At 39.3% G+C, this 24888-nt stretch overlaps 1 protein-coding gene and 1 non-coding gene across 4 annotated transcripts in view; one reads left to right on the forward strand and one right to left on the reverse strand.

Moving 5' to 3' along the window:
- Nucleotides 1–23595, reverse strand: part of mtss1lb (MTSS I-BAR domain containing 2b) — an 83703-nt gene extending 60108 nt beyond the window's left edge. The window contains exon 1 of one of the 3 annotated variants that reach the window (XM_055009230.1): nt 22918–23595. In XM_055009230.1, coding sequence (XP_054865205.1) covers nt 22918–23004 — 87 coding nt within the window. In that variant the 5' untranslated portion in view covers nt 23005–23595. The remainder of the gene's footprint in view (nt 1–22917) is intronic. The other 2 variants (XM_055009232.1, XM_055009234.1) reach the window with 2 other exon arrangements.
- A 918-nt stretch (nt 23596–24513) lies between these two features.
- trnai-aau (transfer RNA isoleucine (anticodon AAU)) lies at nt 24514–24587 on the forward strand. The gene has a single exon. It is a non-coding gene; the product is annotated as a tRNA-Ile (tRNA).
- Nucleotides 24588–24888: the final 301 nt, after the last annotated feature.

The following is a 24888-nucleotide window of genomic DNA, read 5'->3' on the forward strand; positions in this document are numbered from 1 at the left end:
AACATAGTTCAGATTTATAGATCTTTGAAAATTACGATAATTAATTAATGCAATGTCTTAAAAAATAATTTGAAACAATTGAGACACAACCACTGCATCAATCTATTATGCTAAAAATCTAAAACTTCAACAAGCAACTGCCTGCTTTTGGACTGCCTGGATCAACCCACAACATGTTGGAAGTGTATGGCAGCAGAAGGACTTTTGGTCTGGCTGTAACTTTAATCTAACCCTAGAAACTCTTTGAGACTCCTCCCTCTGTCCCTTCTCACTTTCCAGTGACAGTTACTAAAGTTCACTGAACTTCTGTATGTTCATTACTTTTATTTCCTTTTCTATATCCCTCTTCAACTCCTCCCGCCTCTTTCCATCCTTAGCAGAGTCTGATAAAAAAGTTCATATTATCTGACTTCCAACTAATGATCACTAGCGGGATGTACCAGTATGTGTATTCATACTGAACAGTGTAGGACACAACGTGGAGTTTCATATGAAATTTCCCTGGTTTGGTACGTCCTGTCAGCCAGTTACTGTAAGTAGTGTGTTTTTCACTACATGCCTGTGCACACAGCTCATAAATTCTAGAGTGTGAACTCCAACCACAATGTTTTAGCAAGTGCACCAGTCGTTCATCAGCACGCTAACAAAGTCGGCAACACGTACAACGTGTTAACTTAGACTACATGTTGAGTCTCAACTGTAACCAAAATCTGTGACTTTTTCTCTCACACTTTACAGGTCAATAAACCAGCCAACATGTGGAGTTCACATTGAGTGCAAATACCATGCCCCCGGTCACTTTTGTTCAGTGACAGTTCCAGTAAAGTTTTTTCAACCAAGATGACTGTGTCTGGTGCTGACAAACATAGATAAAGGCAGTGTTACTATGTGCAATCTATAAATCTTTCTGAATATTATGCACTTGTTTTATTGGACTACATACAGTATACATTTTTTTTATTTTTATATATATATATATATATATATATATATATATATATATATATATATATATATATATATATATATATATATATATATATATATATATATATATAGTGCTGTGACAGAATCTTCTATTTTTGCATATTTCTCACAGTTGAATGTTCCAGATCATTAAACTAATATTTGTATTTATTGAATATTAGACAGCAATAACCCACAAAACAAAAAATGTCGTTTTTAAATTAGTACTTACTAAAGATATATTGAAAACATTGATCACTCTTGTGAAAAAAATATATCTAATAACTGGTTGGTCCCTTGGCAACAACAACTGCAATTAAACATTTGCCATAGCTTGCGATCACTCGTTTGCATCACAATAGAGGAATTTTGGATCACTCTTCTCTGCAGAATAGTTTTAATTTGGCCATATCAGATGGTTTCAATCATGAGCAGCCCTTTTAAGGTCTTCCCCCAGCATCTCAACTAGATTGAAGTCTGGACTTTGGCTAGGCTATTCCAAAACCTTAATTTTGTTCTTTTTGAGCCATTCAGAGATGGACTTGATTGTGTGCTTTGGGTCACTGTCATGCTGCATAAACCATTTGTGTTGAGCTTAGGTCATGAACTGATGGTGGATATTCTCTAGAAGGATTTTCTGATAGAGAGCAGAATCCATGGCTCCATCAGTTATGACAAGTCATCCAGATCCCATGGAAGCAAAGCAGCCCCAAACCATCATACTACCACCATCATGTTTTACTGTTGAGATGATGTTCTTCTTGTGGAATGCAGTATTAGCTTTACACCAGATGTAATGGACCCATGTCTTCCAAAAAGTTCTACCTTTGACTCATCAGTCACCAGGATGTTATCCCAAAAATCCTGGGGCTCATCCAGATTTTTTTTTTTTTTTTGCAAATGCCAGATGACCCTTTATGTTCTTTTTGATCAGGAGTGGTTTACGCCTTGCGATTCTCCCATGATACCATTTTCACACAGTGACTTCCTTATTGTGGAACCTTGTACACTGACCTTGTGTGCACTGGGCGGTCACTCCTGGGAAGGTTAACCACTGTTCCTTGTTTCACCATTTGTGGATAATATCGCTCACTGTGGTTCTCTGGAGTCCCAGAGCCTTAGCTGGCTTTTTAACCCTCCAGATTGACAAATGTCAACAACTTTGCTTCGCATCTGTTGTTGAATCTCTGTAGAAAGTGGCATCATGTGCTGTTTTTTGAGAACTTTTAGCTACTTTACAATGCTGTTTAGTGATTTTTACGTTCAATAAGCCTGGCAATAGCCATATGTGAATGCTAAATGAATTTGGTTATTTGGTAGATTGGCAGTCAAAAGGGCAATTACTTTTTCACATAGGGCCAGATGGCCTGAACAGGATTTTTCCTTCAATAAATAAAATCATCATCTAAAAACTGCATTATGTGTTTTCTTGGGTTATCTTTGTCTTATATGGAAATAATTTTGATAATGTGAATGACTAAAACTTAGAAGATTTCTGTGCAATTATTTTTCACTGCAATGTAGTTGGTACAGGAAAGAAATTCATCCAATTTGAAATTATTTGGTGTTTTCAATGTAGTTCATGGGTTTTTACATGGAAATATCTATACATACCCTCCAGTATAAGTGTTGCAGTAATATACAGTAAGATCCAAACTAATGGGACATTCTGAGCCTCAAAAAAGTTATAAAGTGGAATCAATTATGTCAAAATAAAATACGGTCGAACTGATTTCTTTTTTACTCCATTTTATCACCAGGGAATCATCACACGTTTGATGTTCTAAACAGGAACTAAATTGTTGCCATAGTGACAGTAAGCCAGCTGTGGTCTACACCTGAGTCCCATATATTTGTTTAGTGATTCAAATAGGTCTGGTGATGTGTCTACTGACTTCTGCTTCTGTACATTGGAAAACCACTCAACCAAACACATCTGGATTTAGACTGTGACACCACCTTCATAGAGGTAGCTCCATATAGGGGAAGATCAAAAAGTTCAGAGACTGTTACATGGAGTGGGTCATGAGATCGCAACATGTGTAAGCAGTATGCATGACACCACAGTCACTATCAACAGCAGGAGAGGTGTTACACACATTTTTGGACCACTGGTACATATGCAGTTACAATTTCTCCATGGACTGCAAACTGGAGTTGAGAAGAAACCATCAAATTTTGTGTCAATCAGCAGCCAGGATGAGGCACCCTTTAGGTTAAGGATCATCACTGGTGACGAAGGGAGGGTCTGCGGCTACTACCAACAGAAGAAACTGCAGTTTTCACAGCAGAAGAGCCAACAGTGTCTAAAATCAACATACACTACATTGATGTTCTGAGGTCATTTAGAGAGCACAATCGGCGCAAAAAAAACAGAACTGCAGTGCAACAGCATGTAGATGCTCCAGTGGACTGTACACTGGTCACACATCAGTTTTGTATTTTTTTTTTTTTTTTTGGCCACAACAACTCTCCTCACTCTGCTCACTGGATTTGGCTTCCTGCACTGTCTTCCTCTTCCCCAAAATAAAATTCAAGTTGAAGGGCCCCCATTTTGACACAGTTTTGGAGATTCAGTGCTCATCGCAGATGGTGCTTGACATGTTTGCATAATGGGGACTTCCAGGGAGCGTTGCAAATGTTGGAGGAGTACTGACAATACTGTAGAAGACTATTTCGATGGGTACTGCAGCTACATTCAAATCAGGTATGGTTTTTAAGTTTTATAGGCACAGCCTCGCATCTTCTTTGATTGACTTTGCAGGTAAATGCCTGACAAGTAAGAGAGACAAATAGCAATTATTGTGAAAACAGGAGAACTGCTTGCACCATAACTAGGATTGTACAGACATCAATCATCTAAAGTGCTTTTGATACTGAGGAAAATGTCTTAATGTAATAATAACAATAACAATAATAATAATAATAATAATAATAATAATAATAATAATAATAATAATAATAATAATAATAATAACAATAATAAGATGCAGTATATTCAAAACAGCGCTGCTAGAGCCCTGATGAGAGTGCAGAAGCAACAACATATCACACCCATCCTCCGTTTACTCCACTGGCTCCCCATATACTCCAGAATCCACAACAAAATCGCCCTTCTCACTTATCAGTGCATGGCAACGCTCAGGATTACCTTAAAGGACTCATTTGTCATCAATCATCAAAAAGAAATCTCCGCACCAACAACTGCCACCTCCTCCGCCTGCCCCGAACCAAACTCCAGCCCATCGGAGACAGAGCCTTCACCTCAGCTGCCCCTCACATTTGGAACTCCCTCCCTGAGCACCTTAGAGCACCACAGACAGTGGATGGTTTTAAAAAAGGCCTAAAGACCTTTCTTTTTAATAAAGCGTTGAATTAAATGTGCCCCTGAATGTTCCTATTTTTTATTGTTATTTTATCTGATTGCTCTGTTTGTATTACATGATTGTTTTGTTTTTATCCGTTTTATATCTTAAATGTAGCACTTTGAGATTATGCCTAAATGGAAAGTGCATTACAAAAAAAATATTATTTATTAATAAGGCAAAGCATAAGGAGATGATTCTAAAGAGACTGACAGTAATTTATGGGTTTGATTTTAAATTGCTTCAATCAGACTTGCTCTTTTATGTCTATGTACAAAAACTGGAGGTAGATCAACTGTGCTTTACCCTCCATTTGATCTCCACTTTAAATCCAACAATCTATATGGACCAGCTCCACCAATAATAATTCCTGATACAGAGCAACATATTAGCTTTTTTTTTCATTTTTCCCTTCACACTCTTTTTTTTTCAATAATCCTCCATTTCATCTTGTCCTGACTGTAGACTCTGGGGTGCTGTCAACAGTCCTCTGGCCTAGTTCTCATAGCACCAGTCCACCCAGTCTGCCCAGCATTCTATTGAGAGCTCCACTCCACCACTCACTACAGTGGACGAGAAGCTTACTGTCTCCTCTCTGTCTTTTGTTCCCTTTGTTTCCCACTCAGCAAGACAGAAAAACAGAGGAAATCCAGCAAGAGAGACAGGGGGAGAGAGAGAATGGGTGGAGACAGGCAGAGAGGGATGTAAGGATTAGCTCGATTTTTTGTTGTATAATCGAGCCAATTCACATTTTAATGTGTGAATTGAGAAATGCAAGGACCAAACAAAAGAGGCTAATTTCACAGTGCTTCATATGCATAATCGGCTGGCTGGGAGTTTTCAAAAAGAGGATCATACTCATTTTTATCAAGGTTGGGAATGGATGTATAACCCACAGAGAAAAATACTACATATTATCTGCTTTCACTTCTCCCAGGAAGAAGGGTGGTGTGTTGTTCTATTACACTGACTGACATTTGGTCAAGTTTACCGTTTTGCTAATACTAAAAAGAACTGGATGCTGCCATTCTTAAATGATCCAATCTGGTTGTTCCTAAATGATGGATCTGACTGACAAAGCGATCTTGTTACTTATTTACTGTAACACTCAGACATCATTACTGTCATTTTTTTCCCTACAATTTATAGTTTTCTTGATCAAGCCAACATCTCCATGATATTGAGAAAATAAATACCTACATAAATAGTCCTGATTTTGATCATCAATGAAATATCATCAATCATTCATTCCCTGCCTGGGAATCAATGCATTCATGTGTTTGTTTAGATTTCAGCTGTCAGATAAAACTGCCCTAAAATGACAGCAGACCATTGGTCATTGAGAAAGTCTTGTGTTTTTTCCGAGTTTATTTATTTTTTTTAAAAATATAACATTCGGCATTAGGCACAGAAGAAACCATCCATTTTATAAGTGCAGTGATTGTTTAAAGCTGTCATCGACTAACTATGTTATAATGATGATGATCAGATGCATCTGGATTTGTATGTTTTATCCTGACACATGATTGATTCTTCGCATGGCATGTTCATTCTGCTACTGTGATCATATGCTATTTTGTGGCGTATGTTGAAAGAGCTGCAGGACACAAAACAAATGAACTAACAATGGCGCAATTGTAACTTGAATTTCTTTGATATCTGCTGTAGTCATTCTTGAATATACCCATTTTTCATCTGTTCACGATTCCACCTCAGTAAAACACTGGCAGTTTGTTTCAAAGGGAAAAGAGTGAGCATGTAGAGGATGAGACAGAGGCTGCTTCACTGCATAATTGATGAAGTGCAGCAGTTAATTCCAATCTAAACGCAGTGAGGAGGGAAAGAGGAAACCATCTGTGTGTTGTTGTGTCACTGCACTGCAAGGCCAGAGATCACAGACACCCTATCAGTGAACATCTGGGTTGTCTGCACCATGTTTTGGCTAAAGCAATACTGATGAATGTCATGTTAGATGCCAAACAGTGGTAGCCATGACTGTACACAGTTTATCTATCTCGTGCTACTGTATCATAGCAGGCATGGAAGATGAGATATGAGGGTGGAAGAAGGGTAGGCATTAGTTTCAGAGACAGAAACTACTATTTGGAGTTTTTGGTAAAACATCACTATCAGTTTTAACAACAGAAAGATTTTCTTTCATTTTAGTTTATTATAACAATAAAATATCCATACTAGCCAAAGACTTCAAGGAGAAAAAAAAATGTCACAACATAGCTTAAACTGAGTAATTCTAAATAATGACATGCAGTCCTTTAAATAACATTAAACAAGGCACAAAATATGAGTCTGTAGTCTAAATGACCCATCAAAATCGATTGCGCAGCTGAGAGGAGTGCTTTATAGGAAGAAGTTCAACATTTTACACAGCATTGTCATTAATTACATGGACTTTTCAACTGCCCAATCAAACATCCCAAATCTTTTTCACAGCCTGAATAATGCTGAACAGCAAACAAGCAAACTGATTTGTACCTGGAGCTCCAATTTCAGTTCTATTTGGTTTCAAACATATCCATAAATATTCAGTCATGAATCATGAAATGCAGAGAGTGATTTACATGCTGAACAGACAGCTCACTGATAAAAGTCAAGACAGAGATGCATTATCTTTCACTGGGTGGTATATTCACAAGCAGCTATCAATCAGCCAGGCTCTTAGCTGTGTCTTTTCTCTCCTTTGCTGGGTTGAAAGGCATTATTTTCTGCACTGCTCCAATCATATGAAAGGGCTGTCGATGCATGCTGAAGGTACGTCTGTCAGACCACTTAGCGTAAGTGAGAGCAACTGTTATTGTGACCCGAAGCACTTAAAGAGATGCGTACGCAGAGATAAGGGGAGGAACTTGACTTTGATGGGTAAGTCAGATGACACCCACAGTTGAGACTGGGATATGCACTGGAAAGGAAAAGTAACGAAGTAATGGAACAGTAGACAATAGGGATGCCCAAAACAGCTTAAGACTAATGTTGTTCCATATCTGATGAATAGGTAGCTGACAAAGTGTTACCTATTAGATAAGCCACAATTCAAGTCTTCAGTATCTCTGTGTCACAAAAGGTATTTCCCTATAGAACTAAACTATCATTGTCAGTTACATTTAAAGGAAAACTTATTTTCCAATGTGTTGCATCTATTTGTGATGCATCACAAATGCGTTTCAATTCCATATATCATATATATATCTTAATTTTATTGCTTTATTGTCGCTCCTTTTCAGCCAACCAATCATATATTAGCTAGGGCAGGACTCGTCCTCTTGGTAACCTAGAAAATGGAGGATAAGCTCCAAACATGTTGTGAAATGGTTATATTTGAACCTAAACAATGACATTTTTATAAGCCTAACCATGCAGTTTTGGTGCATAAACCTAAACAGACAGTGAGTGAAATGTGAAAGTAAACAACAAATGAAAACAAAACTTGGGTTAAAAACCAGTTGCTGACTTGTGCCCCCATTCTTAATGAAATTCTTGCCTTCTCTACTGTGTCACATTCTTACCTTCTAGGGAGAGAATATGTTTTCTTCAAAATGTAAATCAAGATAGAGTTAGTTGTATAGGAACAGTTCTTTGAGAACAGGGTTGCTTCAAACAGTTGATTTTGGGATATTTCTGCTAGCTGCACTATGGAAAGAACTGACGTGGGCTCTAATCTGAGCTGCTGTTGACTGGCAAATTCTTTGGTTTATAGCTTCAATGAGCTTTTCCTCTGTAGCAGAGGTACGTTTTGGTCTTCATTTCCTGGTTCAGTCCTTATGAGAGCCAGTTTCAATACAATATTTGATGGTTTTTGAAACCGTACTTGAAGAATCATGAAATGTTTTCTTGATTGACTGGCCTTCATGTCTTACAGTAATGATGCAGTGTAATTTCTGTTTACTTGGTTGAGTTGTTCTTGCCATAATATAGATTACTACAGCAGCTGCTGTGTACAAACACTAACTTATTTAAAAAAACATTTTGGGTGATGACCTCATAAAGCTGGCTGACATTGCTTTTTGGTATAATACACACTACACTAACAATTACTACACCAAGGAACGCGGCAGAGTTATGTGACGATCGGCGTATGTTTGTCTGTCTGTCTCTTATTCCGTGTGTGTGCACCATTACTCAAAAACGGACTAACGGACTTGGATGAAATTTTCAAGGAATGTCAGAAATGACACAAGGACCACCTCATTAGGTTTTGACAGTGATATGGCTTATAGTCTGGATCCACGGATTTGCTAAAGATTTCTGTATCATTGTGAGATAGCAGCACAGTGTCACTGTAACTATGACAACAAGGGAACACTACATCAGCTGCCTGCTGACGATCACATGATTGTAATCTTATTACAAATTGACCGCTGCAGACTTATCGAGACTTATCTGTTGGAAATCATACAAGGAACAGTTGATTAAATTATGGAAGTGTTTCCGAGTCCCATCAATTCCCGCCACCAGCTACATGTTTAGGTCACACGATTCGATATCCGTACGTAATGTACACATTTATAACACACGCCTGTCCTCAGCGCAAGGTCATTTTGTTTGTGGGTGCATCTACATTAAATGGCCACATTCTATAGTGCTGTAATTTCTGATCATCAATAACTAATAAAGAAATGCTGCATTTGTAAAAATAAAAATGCAGCATTTCTGACAATGCCATATGGGGGAATGAACAACCTTGGCGGAGTACTGCGCTTTTCTTGTTCCATATGTGTTTTGACGTCCTAAGTATTGTTCAAAACTGTCGAAAATACTACAAGTAAGTGCTTGCAAACTTTTCACTGACACTGCATATTTGGCTTTTCTTTGCTTACATTCCTTGTAACTTATCAGTTGACACATCAGTCTAACTCACCGGATGTGAGCTGCGCCTATAAGCCTGCCATTGGTCACTCATGTCAGACTGCTTACTCCCCTCCTTCTGCTATCTGCATGTTACCATTTTTTAAATCCATTTTCTATTTTGGGAAACAACAACAAGCAACTCCAGGCTAGCCAACCACTGAAAAGTTTGGCTGAGGATTTAGATGACGCAGTGAGACAGCCCTGCAAGTTTACCTCCGGTGAATTGTCCATTTTAATGACAGTCCTTGTTTCACATGTGCAAATGTTCCACCACAACAATTACATTCGTCACTATTTTGAGGGAACACTGAGACAGCATCCTTCATTTAGCTCCACCCACAATGACTGTAATTGGTTTAAAGGAATACAAACATCCCAGAACTCCCCCTTTCACCCACCCCCCATATCAGAATGATCATGTAGTACTGCCACACCATTGTGTACTGCAAAATGCTCTGGCGAAGTGAGACTGTTTATAAGTCAACATTCACATCAGTAACAATACACTGCATCTAAAAAATGCTGATGGGTTAATGTATTTTGAAACATTTTTATCATGAACTTACTGCTGCATGAAGTCATAATGTATCAAATGTTTTTGTCCTTGGCCACCAAGTGATGCAGTGGATGATGTACTCATGTATAGTAATCCAAACACAGGGAGCAAGGCAGGACTTCACAGGATGATGTGAGAGCCAGAGGCTGAGAGCTCTGATAGGGATGAGTTTTATGACTGAATGCAGATGCTTCATCGCAATTTTTTCACTTCTCAATTTCTCTACATGTTTACAGAGTGAACAAAAAAAGCACTCAGAGAGTGCAGTACTCCACCAAGGCTGCTGTTGTTGTATCATTTCTGACAGCTGAAATCTTGAAAAAATTTGTGGCAGAAATCACTGCACCATAGAATGTGGTCATTTAATATAGATGTCATTTAATAAATGACCTTGTGCTGAGCACAGGCCTGTGTTATGCAGGTGTACGTTATGTATGGATACTGAATCAGGTAACATAAATATGTAACGGGCGGTGGGAGTTGATGGGACTCAGAAACACTCCCACAATTTAATCAATTGTTCCTTGTATCATTTCCAACGGATAAGTCCCGATAAGTCTGCAACAGTCAATTTGCAGTAGGATCGCAATCATGTGATTGTCAGCAAGCAGTTGACGTAGAGTTCCCTTGTAGTCATAGTTACAGTAACGCTGTGCCGCTATCTCGCAATGATATAGGAATCTTTAATAAATCCATGGATCCAGGCTATAAGCCGCATCACTGCCAAAATCTAATCAATTGATCCTTTTGTCATTTCTGACCTTCCCTGAAAATTTCATCCAAGTCCGTTAAGTCTGTTTTTGAGTAATGTTAACAGACAGACAGGCAAATGTAACTAACTCCACCTTTCCTGGCGGAGTAAAAAGGAAACAAACACAGATTTTCATACATCACAGAATAAATTACCTCATGCTCAAACTGTAGTCTGGCACCATAATCATGCGAGCACATCCAGAGTTCAGTCCAATACATATCATACTAAAACATATATGATATATAGAGCATGAAGATAATTTTCTTTTCATCTGGTGGTTTCTCTTTGAAATGAGAATATTGATTTGCCACTTTAATTGTTGTTTTCTGTGTCTGTCTCTGGTCTCTTCATAATGATCAGTGTGTTTTACAGTGAACAGAGTGTGATGAGAAGGCTTTGACAGGCCTGACAAAGGGTTCACTGAGTGAGGCTGTCTTGGCTGGCTCCCAAGCAGCTTCCACGCCTCCCACAACCAGTTCTCTCCATTCATCTCTACCGGCCCTAACGAGCCTCGGGGCCCTGACGACCTCAGAGATTTTAACAAGCTCTAATGAGGGAGATGCTCCTTTACGTGTCCTATGATTCTGCTGGCACGCTGGCATCTTCTACTTCTGCTTAACTCTATGTTTTTACATGGTTGTTGTTGCAGTTACAAAGTTCCAAGGTCAAATCGTACTGTATCATTTAAGAACTAAACTATGAGTATTCATATGAGGGTAATTTCCCTTTGGTTGCAAGGTACATAAAATGTGCCTTCGGCATGCCCTGCTTCTTTTCATTTTCTCAATATCTTTTTTTTTCTCTAAACACCAGATTGCTTGTATACCTTGTCTGGCATATTTATAATCCAACTTTCACCTGTGATTTAATTTGCTTGATAAGAATATTACAGCAATCTCAAAATTTCCAGAAACTGCAGCATTTATAGGAGCAAAATCAAACAATTTTATCATGCATTCCAAAAAGCATATTTAGTGTAAAGGCTGGAAGTACGAGGGCACTTCAAAAAGCTTCACCTGGAAACGGTGGCATAACTCCCCTAAAAACTGACCATATTTGTCCATTTTTTGGTGACCCTCTCACATACTGATTTTCAAAAGGTGTCCCCAAGTGAGACTTTTTGAATTACTCTGTACATTGTTTATATCATAAGATTCAAAATTGTATCACCAAACAGTAATTGCTTTACTCGTAAGTGGAACAATAGGATACATGCTCTTATGTCATATTCAAATCTTGTATTTTTTTATTTTTCAATGTTTCACATTTCCAGCTGCTCTTTGCTGGAGAGGTTGTGCTGATCTACCTCTCTCTTTAAAATATGTCATAGGTGTTTCACTGGGTTCAAGTCAGGTGACATAATTGGCCAAGTCATAGTTTTCTCTTTGTTCTTCTTGTAAATGTCTTGTGTGATTCTGGCTGTGTGCTTTGCTCACTGTCATGCTAAAATATTTCTTTTCTGCCAAGCTTCTGCAGATTGGGAGTCATCTTGTCACTAAGTATCTTTGTATGTCCACAGGCATTAATGGTGCTATCTGTAAACATCAAATCTCTAAGACGTCTTGCACTCATGCATCTCCACATCATCACAGTCCCACCCCCCTACTTTAGTCTCAGGACTATGCAGTCACTGTGATTGTAATGGCCAGGTATACGTCAAATATGCTGGACAGCATATGAGCTGCACAAATTTTTCTTGTCCTTATCCTACTCAAGAATGTGCTCCCAGTATTCATCAGGCTTCTTTTCGTCCGAAGTATTTAGCAAAGTTTCATCTTGCTGTTTGTGCATTTGATTTTTAGTTGACCAATAAATGGTTGTAAATTATATTTGAAAGTGTTGTAGTTCAATTCCTTGTCCTACCATGTGCTGAAGTGTCCTTGGGCCAGATATTAAATCTGAAGTTGCTCCACCTTGCATGGCAGTTAGTTGAATTTGCTATGTGAATGTGGAGTCTCACAGTCAGATTTTTTTTTTTTAATTTGTCTGCCAATTCTTTTCAATGCGGAGCAATGATGCAGACATGCAGATAGACACAGCCCATAGGTCCAAAATTCAGGAAGCTGTAGTGTAATTTTATAGCCTTGATCATGCATCTATTCTCATTGTAAAACACAGACGTGTGATCACAGGTTTTCTAACTTGCAGGTCAGTGATCACAAGTGTATTCCCTTTTGTTGCACTTAGTGTTGACTCTGAGAACTATTATCAATACGGTGTTTCTTAAGTATTTGTTTTCTATTGTGCATAAGAGTGAATAGTCTACTTGTCAATATGGAAATAATACATTTTTTGAGAGGTGATATGATTTTGAATCAGTTCACATTTCAGTGACATTGCACAGGGATGTACCAATTTCTGTTCCATGCCAAAATAAAATGAATGATAGCTGAATTGGGGCATTTGTGTTATTATGACAAGTCAAAATGTCTGCTCTGAGGAAGACTCATTGGTCTGCTGAAACCAATGCTACATGGACACAAAGGAGTCACAAGGATGAGAGATCTGTGTCTGTCTTTTTCCTCCCTCATTCTGTTGACGCGCACCCCGGCCTCTGTTTTGAACAAAAAGCTCTGCGGTGGGAAGTCCCCCGGACCACACAGACACAAACACACCACAGATTGGACTAATGATATGCTTCCACAGAGCATCTTCAGTTCTGCATCATGGCCCAGAGTCATGGGACATAATTGTCACTGGCTTTTAAAGGGACGGACAACAATGGGCAGTCTCTATCAGGATACTGACCAGTTTACTTCCAGTTCTCCTGGTTTGTTGATGGTCCTATTTTTCCAGTTCACTAATTTAATGAGGCAGGCCCCTTTCCACTCAACTCTGTCAAGTTGCAAACAAAAATACCAGTAGCTCAGTGTGACATGAGTTTCACCATCTGCCCATCATGATCTATGCATATCAGACATTTATATGGCACACATGGACAGAAGGACCTGGATATTGAAGTGAAATCTGCAGATACTAAGCCGCCTCATGCACATGTGGCCAAAAATTTATGGCTGCACAGCTTGTACGTACTGACCAAAATGCACGTGCATGAACACATCTGCCTTGGTAGATAGCTGAAGCAGGGTAAACAGAACCATGCGCACAAGTGCTACCCAAGTAGATGTCCTACCAGTTAGAGATTGTGGTCTTCAAATATGTAAAAATGCAATCTTAAAGATACATTTTCAGTTTTCCAACACAAGGCCAAAACCAGAGATAGACAGTCTTAACCACGAATGCTTTATGACAACAAAGCACCAGTGGTTTAATGGGAAAACTGGCCTGTATTACATTCACTCTATTTTCCTGTTCCTTTTTGGAATAAAACTTGATCTATATAACAACTGCAAAACCAACATCTATCATAAGTCATACCATAGGGCAGTCTTCTACATGACAGTACTGCTGCAGGTCCCGGATATAACAATGGATAAACTGGAACTACAGGGAGAGTAACCCCCATGCATAAGTAGAGTGTATGCTTTGTGTTATACTGTGAGATTCACTCACCACAATGTGAAACATACATGGCCAACAAATATAAGCAAAGCAGATGGTTGGCTAACACAAGCTGCAGTCCCTGCCTGGTACCCACCAAAACTTAGAAGAAGATTTTACACTGAGGAGATATCTCTGTACAAGCAAATGCTTATTATTTATATTTTTAGAGATGCCCTTGGTATGAATCAATAAGTGAATAATATTATAAAACAGTACATCTGCTGGATTCCAGAACAGAAGCAAAAAGTATTTAGTGTGGATCTTTGAAATCTAGTTTGGAGACCCTCTTTGTCTGCTATTTTGGAAAACCTAGAGCTTTTCAGAAAGAAAGATGATTTACATATTTATCATGCTTAATATTAAGACAACTAATTATTTTACATTTATTAATTTATTTAGTCCATTAATATCACATGCCCAGCATACATTCCTGTCACTAAATATAATGCCTTTAAAACCCCTTATTTAACCTGAATGGTACTCTACAAAGTCAAATGGATTCCATTTACTACATGAAATACAGAGCAGGATTAAGCAAAACGACAGCATAATTATATCATTACAATACATATTTGTATGGAACTTGATGCCCCTCTACAGTGACAGTTGTAGTTTAACGTAGGTATCGTACAGATGGGTGACAAGCTGAAGGAAATACCTGACCCTTTGACGCCTACAGTGAGGGGATCAGTACAGAGTTGTTTCCAGGTGATCAACTTCATCCAATGATGAAAGATTTCTATCTTGATGGGAGGGGGTCTCTTCTAGGATGATAATATTCCTATCCACAAAGCACGAATGGTCACTGAATACTTTGTTGGCAAAGAAATTGGTCGCAGTCACCAGATCTAAACTTAGTTGAACGAGATGGCTGTGCACTCATCTGTTCCTGTGTCAGTAATTGACATTAGACCTCCAGGGACCTTAAAAATGAGTGGGCACTGTCGAGAAATATGACTTGTTCAGCAAGGACAGTTCGAAAGCGACTTCTTGAAGCTGACCTGAAGTAAAACAGGGCATGGAAGAAGCCCTTCATCAACAAAAGGCAGAGGAAAGCCCGGTTACTCTCTGCTGGAGATCACAAGGATTGGACTGTTGATGGTTGGGCTAAGGTTCTCTTCAAGGATGAATCCAATTTTCAGTTGATGCCCTCTCCAGCCAACTTACCGATTAGGAGGAAGCCTGGAGAAGCTACAAACCAGACTGTCTTACCCCTACAGTAAAACATGGGGGTGGATCAGTGACGATCTAGGGTTGTTTCAATATGGGTGGAACAGGGCAAATGCAATTGTGTGAAGGACGAATGAACCAGGTCATGTACAGGGCTACTTTTGAAAACAGTCTCCTTCCATCAGCTAGAAAACTCTTTCCTGTCTTGAATGACTGGATTTTCGAACAAGACTATGCCCCTTTCCACACGGCAAGGTCAGTTAAAGCCTGGATGGAGGACCAGAACATTCGAACCATGCCTTGGCTGCTCAATCACCAGATCTATATCCAACTGAAAACCGTGGAAAATCATCAAATGCAAAACGGAGAACCACGATCCCAAAATCAAAGCAAATTTGTTTGAATTTGTGCAACAGGAATGGGCTGCTGTGACAGCAGAACAATGTCAGAAGCTGGTGGAGAGCATGACAAGATGCATGGCTGCAGTCATCACAAACAATGGTTAAGCAATCAAGTACTAACTCCTGTATGTATCATGTGACTAAAACAGACAGAAAAGAAAACATGGAATGCCTAAAAGCACTGTTTTTGGCAATACAATGCCATAGCTATTGATGTGAGAAAGTAAGTGATTTTGATTATTATCAAAAAAAACATTGAACATGGCTTGATATCAGCTCTGAAATTAAACTCTTTAGAGCTATTTTTGTTGTTATCATTATTTTTGTCCAAACAAATGTACCTTTAGTTGTACCAAACATTAAAATGAACAAGAAACTGAAGAAAACAAGGGTGGTGTAACACTTTTTTTTTCCATGACTGTTTATGTACAGTAAATACAGGCATTTTTTTGGAAGTGTAAAACCTGTAAATACATTCAGTTTGCCATTAATGTCAGATGTTTTCAGCACTAACTGGTCAGATGATCTCAGCGGTACAGTTTTAGAAAATGGTCCAACTAGTTCAGTGTCAAAGTTTCCCAAGGTCCAAGACTTTGAAAGTATGGGAGTACTTCAGATGATCAGGTATGAAGGTGATCTGTACACTGTGCAAAGTTTCAGTGACTACAACAGTGCAGCACAATGCACAGGCTGCTACAGAGGAAAAAAACAGACGTAACTACCATTATGTGATGTTTATTCACTGGAAGGAAGAGCTTTTTAATATATTTTGTCCAGGTAGAGCTTATTAAATACCTTTTGTACTGGTAGCTGCTAAATACACTTATCAAGCTCAACAATTTTAGTCACAAAATGAACTGAAAACAAATGGTTGATTTGTTGTTGTTCCTTTTTGTAGGGCAATCAATCATTTAGACCAATGAACTAAAAGTCGATGGGTTAATCGACATAAAACAGTCTTTAGTAGCCGTCCTCAAATACAAACAATGATTTTCTAGTATTAGTCAAAAAACCAATTGACCACTAAAATTATTAACCATATCAAATACAAGTTTTTAGTGCTATAATATTAAAATTACTCCAATGATGTTGACAACAGAAAAAGGCCCAAAGGAAGCTGGTCATGAGCTGGAACTGCATCACTCTGTTTTGTTTTGTTGCAAAAATGTTCTATGAAAGGGCAATGCAAACAAGAGCAACAACACTAATGCAGGAAGTTATTTTAAAAGAGTATAGCATATTGATGCTTATCTTATTCACCGCATCCTTCTTCAGGAATGTCCATTGATATTTCCTACAGCAATGTGGATCTGGGTTCTGTCAGCACAATATGCAGACAATAGAAATACAACTTTGACCACGAAACTATGACTTCCTATATTCCATCTTACTGCCACTGTCAACAAAACATTAGCCTGTATTCAGTAGCTGGTCTATTTAGTCAGCTGACCGTGAACATGACCTCTACATATTATCATAATGCCCCTCTGTGACCTGCGGGTGTGTAATTCACTAGAAAGTTGTGAGACACAGCCTCAAGGGATACACACTGGCAGACAACTACTTAGTGCCCTTGTACACACACACATATACACAATACACATCTCCAGAGACAACTATGAGTGTGCATGAATGTATGGGACTGTTTAATATGTGCACAGCCGCACATTTTAATTTTAAACACAGTATTAAAGTATATTAACATATCATGAACTCTGAGGCTGTTACTTTATAACTAATGCTTTAATATCACAAGTTTCTTCTCAGCTCCCACTGCTGCATTATTAATTATTTACTCTCATTCCTAATCATTTTATGCAACACAAAACAGACCAAAGTCAACTTGATCTCACTGGGTGGAGGACATGCTGTGGAGAGAAAGAGGAAGGGAGAAGCAGGAGGAGGAAGAGGAAGATGAAGGGAAAGAGGAAGAAAAAGTGCTTTCTACACAGCATGGATCCAATCTGCTGATGTTGGCATCCAACGGCATTCAGTTTGGTTCTTGTTGTGAACTCATGAGTGTGCGTAAAAGCATCAGGTAAAAATTCCACTGGAAAAAGATGAAAACATAATGAACTTGGCATGACAGGATGGCACAATGGCTTCAGAGGATGTCCACAAACTAAAAGAGAGTTTCGACTCCAGCCAAAACTTACAAGATTTTTTTCACTTGGCTGTTGCACTAACATATCTCATACAGGTCCTCGTATTAGAATATTTATCATTTCTATTAGGGTATGTAGATTCTGCTGTTAAACAATATGTAAAGGCATTTAAGATAAACTGCTTTATAAAATGTCTAAATCAATAGCTAAGCTAATTTCAGATCTATTACATGTTATATATCACAATATACGATTCAACATCCACCAAGTAATTTTTGAGGAGGTTCCAAATCAGATGAACAGATTTACTGCACTTACCAGGAACTGCATAACAATTCTACAGCAAGTCATTTACTATATTCATTTCTTTATTTATAGGGCTGCAGCTCACAATTATTTTTACTTCTTTTGTTTGATTGTGATTGTTTTTTAAATTAGCAATTGTAATTTGACATTTTGTAACATCTGAGTAAATAGGACTACAATTATAACAGTTTCATAATTAGTTTTATGTCAACCTACTCATCAGTTCTTAGAATAATAATCTAATATATTAGGATGCCTTGTAAGAATGTCAAAATGTCAGTGTTCCTTCTAATTTACATTAAATGTGCATATTAATTAAAGTTATTTCAAATATTGCCCTATTCAATATATGGTTTACAACTTAGTAACATTTTCTGATATTATAGATGTGAAGTTAAGAGTTAAATCCAAAATTCTACTGGAGACCCCAAAAAGGCTGCCAAATCTTTTGAATCAGATTGAATCTGTATGGAAACGAGGATGATTGTGAGACCCTGGGAATCACAACAGGAGCTGGTTTACAAAGCTTGACAGTGGCTTCATACGTTCACCAAATGAGATAAATTTGAATAATATATTTTAAAATTGGCTAAATGTTTGACATGTTAATGGAAAAGAGATTGTTGTTTTCATAATCCAGCCATCCATCCAGTATCCATACTTGCTTTATACTATGGAGGGTCACATGACCTGGAGCCTATCCCAGCTGACCCTGGACAGGTCACCAGTCCATCACAAGGCCATGTTCAATCACAAACTTGCGTATGATAAAAATGCATGTACAAGACTAAGCAATTAGATAATTTGTAGGTTGTCAATATTTGATGTATTTAAAGAACACAGTGTCTTAAAGCAACAATAGGGATTAGGCTGCCTTTAGAAACCAATGAATTGGTGTATTTTTCTTTTTTTCTATTTTTAAAATATTCTTTTGGTTCTATTTGGTTGCACAAGTCTTGCATCAATCTGATCACCAAGTCAGCCTGTTTCCGAGAACGCAAGAAGAAAACCTATTAATCCTTTTGTTTCATTTGACAAATGGCTCCTTCTTTAGTGAGCATTAAAACTGATTAAATACACATTGCTTCATGTTGAATCAGAGAGAGTTTAAGGGTTATGACTCAGTGACTCTCATCCACTCACTGACAGCTATTCATTGCCTCATTGAGGCTTGTGGAGTTCATCCATTCCAGATTAGGGCAGTATAGTTTTTAACCCAATTTATTGACCCACATACTTCAGAGCAAGCTGGTAACATAAACAGGATGACCATTAGAAAAGCAATGAATAATGGATGAAACAGAGATAAACAGAGATGGGGAGAAGCAGGGAGAAGCCTTTATAGTGATATTCTTTGAACAGTGATTCTGCTTGTTTGTGTCTGAGCATCAGCACTTGAGAGAACAAGTTGATTCTGATGTATGGCAGAGATGCAAAACATTTTCTCTACCTGTTCAATTGATACCTACATCCTGTCGTCTGTTACAGAGCAGTACATGCTGCACTTTTCAAAGGGATGAGCACTCTGTAGTCTGTTATCATCTCAAAATGGTTGTATTTGGCAGAATAGTGATTTTCCATTAGTATGGAACCTTTGAAACTGCCCTGATTTATGATCCGTGTGGCAGATGCATTCCATTATACAGCTGTCAAAAGAAACTCCTCTATGTTTACCAGAGTGCAAATTAATAATCCCTGCTGCTAATCTCCAATCACAAAGCAAGCTAAGATAAATATTTTTAATACTATCATGTGTACAGTCTGGGATTTACAGGCAAACAGTAGGACTCCCATGTATGTGTTGCATGACATCACCCCATTTAAACTGGATGAGACCTGAGACCACTGAATCCTAAAGCACGTACATGTGAGTCCTGTCTGAGTGTGACATTCATGCCATTGATTTAGATGGACGCTATAGAGCAGGCGTGTCAAACATATGGCCTCAAGCCAGAACTGGCCCACCAGAGGGTCCAATCTGCCCCGTGGGATGACTTTGCAAAGTGTAAAAATTACAGAGGTGAAAATGACTATTTACTATAAAAATATTTGCAGATATTGATCATTGTGCAATATAATGTCAGTCCACAGCTTCAGTATGACTGAGTTTGTTTTGGTGGAACCCTGTGGTTGATGCACTGCCACAACCTTTGTGTATTTTTCATGAATAAATTTAATATATTTACAAGGGAGGGAGATAACTAAACCTTTTCCTTAATAGTTCCCACTTTAGATTCTGTGGTGTGGTGAGTCAGTTGAGGTGGTCAGGATTGCCACACAGATGTGGAAATGAATGCAAACTTTAAATAATTTCTAGATCTTGACAAGTTGTTTTTATCATAAATTTTAAAAAATAAATAAATAAAACTGTATTGTTTGGTTCCAGATACCTGTCACTAAATGTTTTGTGTCTTTGTAGACACACTGTGATCTGTAAAATTGTAATGATAAATTGAGGCATAATATTGAAATTTTATTTATTTTTCTATAGAAATTTCAAGTAATCCATAATGCTTTGTATAACAGATAGTTCATTAAATGTGAATATTTTCAGAATTTTTTTTTGAACTAAAACAAAAAGGAAAAATTTGGAGTTGTTATATATAGGTTATTATGCTATGATTTAACTCACCTGGTCCACTTGAGATCAAACTGGGCTGAATGTGGCCTGTGAATTAAAATGAGTTTGACATCCCTGCTATAGGATTACCACAGCATATAAAATATAATACATGCCCAAAGGCAGAACTAAAATAATCTTTATTTTGCAAATGAGGGTTATAAGCCCTTAATATTTCTTAGGAATCAGATTTTTTGTTTGTTTTTTTTACAGAGCAGGGTGCAGGCATACTGCCTATGGCACAGTATCTATACTGCTTTGTATTTTTCTTTGCACAAGGCAGTTTGTCTAACATGTACTTTATGCACCTTGATCCTCCCATTGATTAATAGAGAATATTTCCACATTAAAACCAAAATATTCTTGCTATTAGACTAAAAATGCAATGCTGTAATTCCTGATTTCAATTTGGAATACATGGTATTTCCTTCAGTATTTGACCTCAATTTATTGGTCACGAGTTTTACCCTTGCGTGAAAGCAGTTGTATCATGTGTACTTTGGCTGTACAGGGAGATACAGTTGGAAAGCCATATGAGCCATATGATGTCCTCGGGGTTGTCAGAGTTCGGAGCTGCAGACTAAACATTTTGAATGCAGTTTAAGGACGAGGGGATGGCCTGAGGAAAGATGTCACTAGCAGCATAGTCTATAGATAGTGTAGGATCCAGTGTGTTTTAGAGCCTGACCTGCACTTGGGACTAATAGAATAGGTCTGCCTCTACTGCTTCAATGTTCAACATTGTTCTTCAAATCTATCTAAAGATTGCTCATAATGCTTTTTGTTTGGATATTTTTTATTCAGTTATTTCATTATACACCTTTATACTGTGCAATATTGACTTGAAATATAAAATTAATGTGATCCATATTTACGATCAGACAGAGTTACTAATCACGGATTAGTATTAATATCTGGGATCATGTTTGTGTATCCCTTTCTCCTGCATGTCTCACTGACAGCACAAAGCCAGTAATCTGTCCTTAAAGCACAGTGAGAGTGTAGCATTTGCTGTGACCTCTAGCTTCTAGGGTCATACAGAAAGCAATGTAATATGGAAGTGAATAGCATTATCACTTCCAAAGAAGGGGGGTAATTGCTAAAGTTACATCTCCTATTACAAACCATGTACATATATTACATTTGCAGATACAGGGATGAATAAACAACATTTAAAATGGGAGAGACAAAGAGAGAGGTAAGACATGGAATGACAGACGGACAGAAAAGCTGCAGGGCTGCTGGGCGTCTGACAGGCGGATTTACAGACTGTATTTTGAATCATTTCATGGAGGCTTTCATCTGAAGCATCTTCCAGCAGCACAAGAGCTCACAGTGCATTTTGCCTGGGTGGGTACTGAACCACTAAAGCCTGGCAGTGGCCGCTGTTAGTGCCATGCTGGAGCCGTCATGCTGCAGAGTCACTGACTGATCAGACAGACAGACAGGCAGGCAGAGGGAACAGACAGACGGACGGAGAGGCAGGGAGACTGGCTGTCTGACGGCTGCACGGCTTCTCACGCCTTCATGCTTTCCTGCCAGATCAGCCTGACAGAAAATCAATGACGCTGCACTCTCACGGAGACGCACACTGGGCCAGCCATTGAAAAAAGGAGCGAGGCTGCTGAACAGTGCAGCGTGCACCTTTTCTGGAAAACAAGACGATGGTGATGATTCCCAAGCAGTTATCCACCCTGGTTCACACGTGTATGAAGGCCAGAGGAATGTGCCAAACACGGCACGGACGCAGATCTGATCGGATATTTATAGGCCTCTCTAATATGCCACCGTGCTCCATAAAGCCATTGACATGAATTGGCTAATATAGGCTCACAGAGGGCTTTGATATGCCCATGTTCATACTGACACACAGCCCCAAATTCTGCGCGTCTCAACGCAAAATGCCAGATGATCCTGAATGAAAACAGCGGGCTGGCTTTGTGAGGGTCGAGGTCTTGTTCTTTTTTTTTACGCGGATTTCATGATCACCTCAAGTGCGTCCGAAAATGGATGCATTGACGTTTGCATGCGCAGCCAACATTCTGGGGATGGTGGCGGAGGAGGGGGCCGGGTTTCGCACCAACAACCCACCGGGCCGACGCATCTCTGTCAGTAAAACGGCGCCGTCCTTCATCCATCTTCATGTCATATACAATCAAAATCAGCGGATCAGAATTTTAAACGAGTGCCTGAGAACGACCCCAGCTCCATTATGGTGAGGCTGTGACTGGAGCACATGTGTGGAACCACGATCACAGATCCGATGAAATATTAGGAAGAGGAAAGAAAACAGCAACTTTTATTTACCTTCATGTCGTTGACAATCGCCTGGAACAGACCCCCGAGGGCCCCGCATTCCTTCTCCACGGTCTCCATGTTTGCCAAATCCACCATTCACCGGAATTTGCAGAAGCGCGCACCAACTGCGCGCTACCAACACCCAGCAGGGAAAAAATACAAAAATGTATTTCCACAAAATTACGATGGGGCTCTCCGGTTTCTCCTTTAAACCGGGAGACCGACAATCACGAAGGGATGCAGAAAGAACAGGAGGAGGAGGAGGAGGAGGAGGAGGAGGGGTGAAAAAGAAAGATGCCGAAACAAGCTGGCGCTGCGGTCTATTTAAGGCGAAGGTAAGATGGGTTTTGAGGGAGAAAAGATGGTCTCTCTCACTCTCTCTGTGTCTCTCTCTCTGTCTCTCTCTGTCTCTCTCTCTGACTTTGACTCAGTCAGGCGACGGGATGGTACCGTTCAGATGGTACCGGGGCGACGACGCTCATCTTGGCGCAGCCAGCGCAACGCGGAGTCGGTGCGGACGCATGTGAAGGCAGCGGAGAACCGGAGCGATGTGTCGCCTTGAGTGCGTGAGTGTGTGTGTGTGTGTGTGTGTGTGTATGTATGTCAGAGTTTGTGCGATCGTGCATGCATGTGCTCGTAAGAAAAGGCAGGCTGTGATTGGTGCAGAGGCGGTGGGCTCAGCGGTTCGGGGAGACCAGCCAGTAATACGATCCATGCAACTGCAAGTGAGTCAAAAAAAAAAGGAGGCTGGACAACTCCGGACGGTCTGTCACATGGCCGCATGCAGACACGGGCGCGCGCGCACGCACACACACACACGCACGCGCGCACACACACACACACACACACACACACACACACACACACACACACACAAACCTCTCGCCTATAACAAAAAAATCAGTTACTTGTGTCAGGATTTCAAAAATTTCTAATGCTTTCAAGCGTGACACGACTCTATTGGTTAATCCATGAAAGAAAACATCATACAATTCAACCGTTAGTCTCTCCATTCCTCATAGTTTTCTGAGAAGTACTGTTATATGTTGGTACATCCAGCTCAGACTGATTTCACATACTCAACTGCTGTATCTGACCTAGTGGGCTTGTTTTTGTTTTTTTGCTTGTTTGTTTTTTTAATTCTACTGCTTAGAGGCTGATCTATTACAACATGGTGCATATAATTCTTCATATTATCTGCCAGCGAGTAAATGTTTTGAATTTAGAAAGTAATTTGACTTTTTTATGTGAAAAGAATCACTCCTTGCCTTAAAACGACTTCAAAGTAACTCTGCCCTGTTGCTTCTTCTAGAATGTCCAGCTCCATTAAATTCCTCCTGCCACTCACCCCTGCACTACTCACTGCAGGTCGGGTACACCAGCTCAGCTATCACTGCTCAGACACTGTACAGCCACTGTACACTACACAGTGGCAAGTTGTAGTATTGGAATAACTTAGCCATATGTCAGAACTGGAAAAGGGTTCTGACGGAGAATCAACAGAAAGCTCCCTTCAACAAGTTCATAGAATTGGTTCTTCAGGCCTGTCAAATATTAACCCGCCGAAGTCTGTCTACAGATTTAGTTACCCTTGCTGTGCTACCTGGCCGGTTAGCTCAGTTGGTTAGAGCGTGGTGCTAATAACGCCAAGGTCGCGGGTTCGATCCCCGTACTGGCCAACTTATATTTATTGTGTAGCATTCTTAATTTCCTGGCAAAGGCTAGGAGGTTACTGCTTGGAAGGATAGGGTTACAACCCCAGCACAACTGAAATCTTTCTCGGGTGTCAGAGGTCCCTCACTGTAGCTGACCATGTTCCCTGAATCTAGGATTTGGAAAGACAATTTCTCTTTAAATATATATATATATATATATATAAAAAATCTTTCACATACTAAGGCAAAGGACTTGATTTGCAGAAGTACAAAAGTCCTGTACTGCACTTCCAGCTCAAGCGGTTAACGATTTCTTGTGAGATAT

Source organism: Amphiprion ocellaris, chromosome 1 (assembly GCF_022539595.1).
Source record: "Amphiprion ocellaris isolate individual 3 ecotype Okinawa chromosome 1, ASM2253959v1, whole genome shotgun sequence".
Taxonomy (NCBI): domain Eukaryota; kingdom Metazoa; phylum Chordata; class Actinopteri; family Pomacentridae; genus Amphiprion; species Amphiprion ocellaris.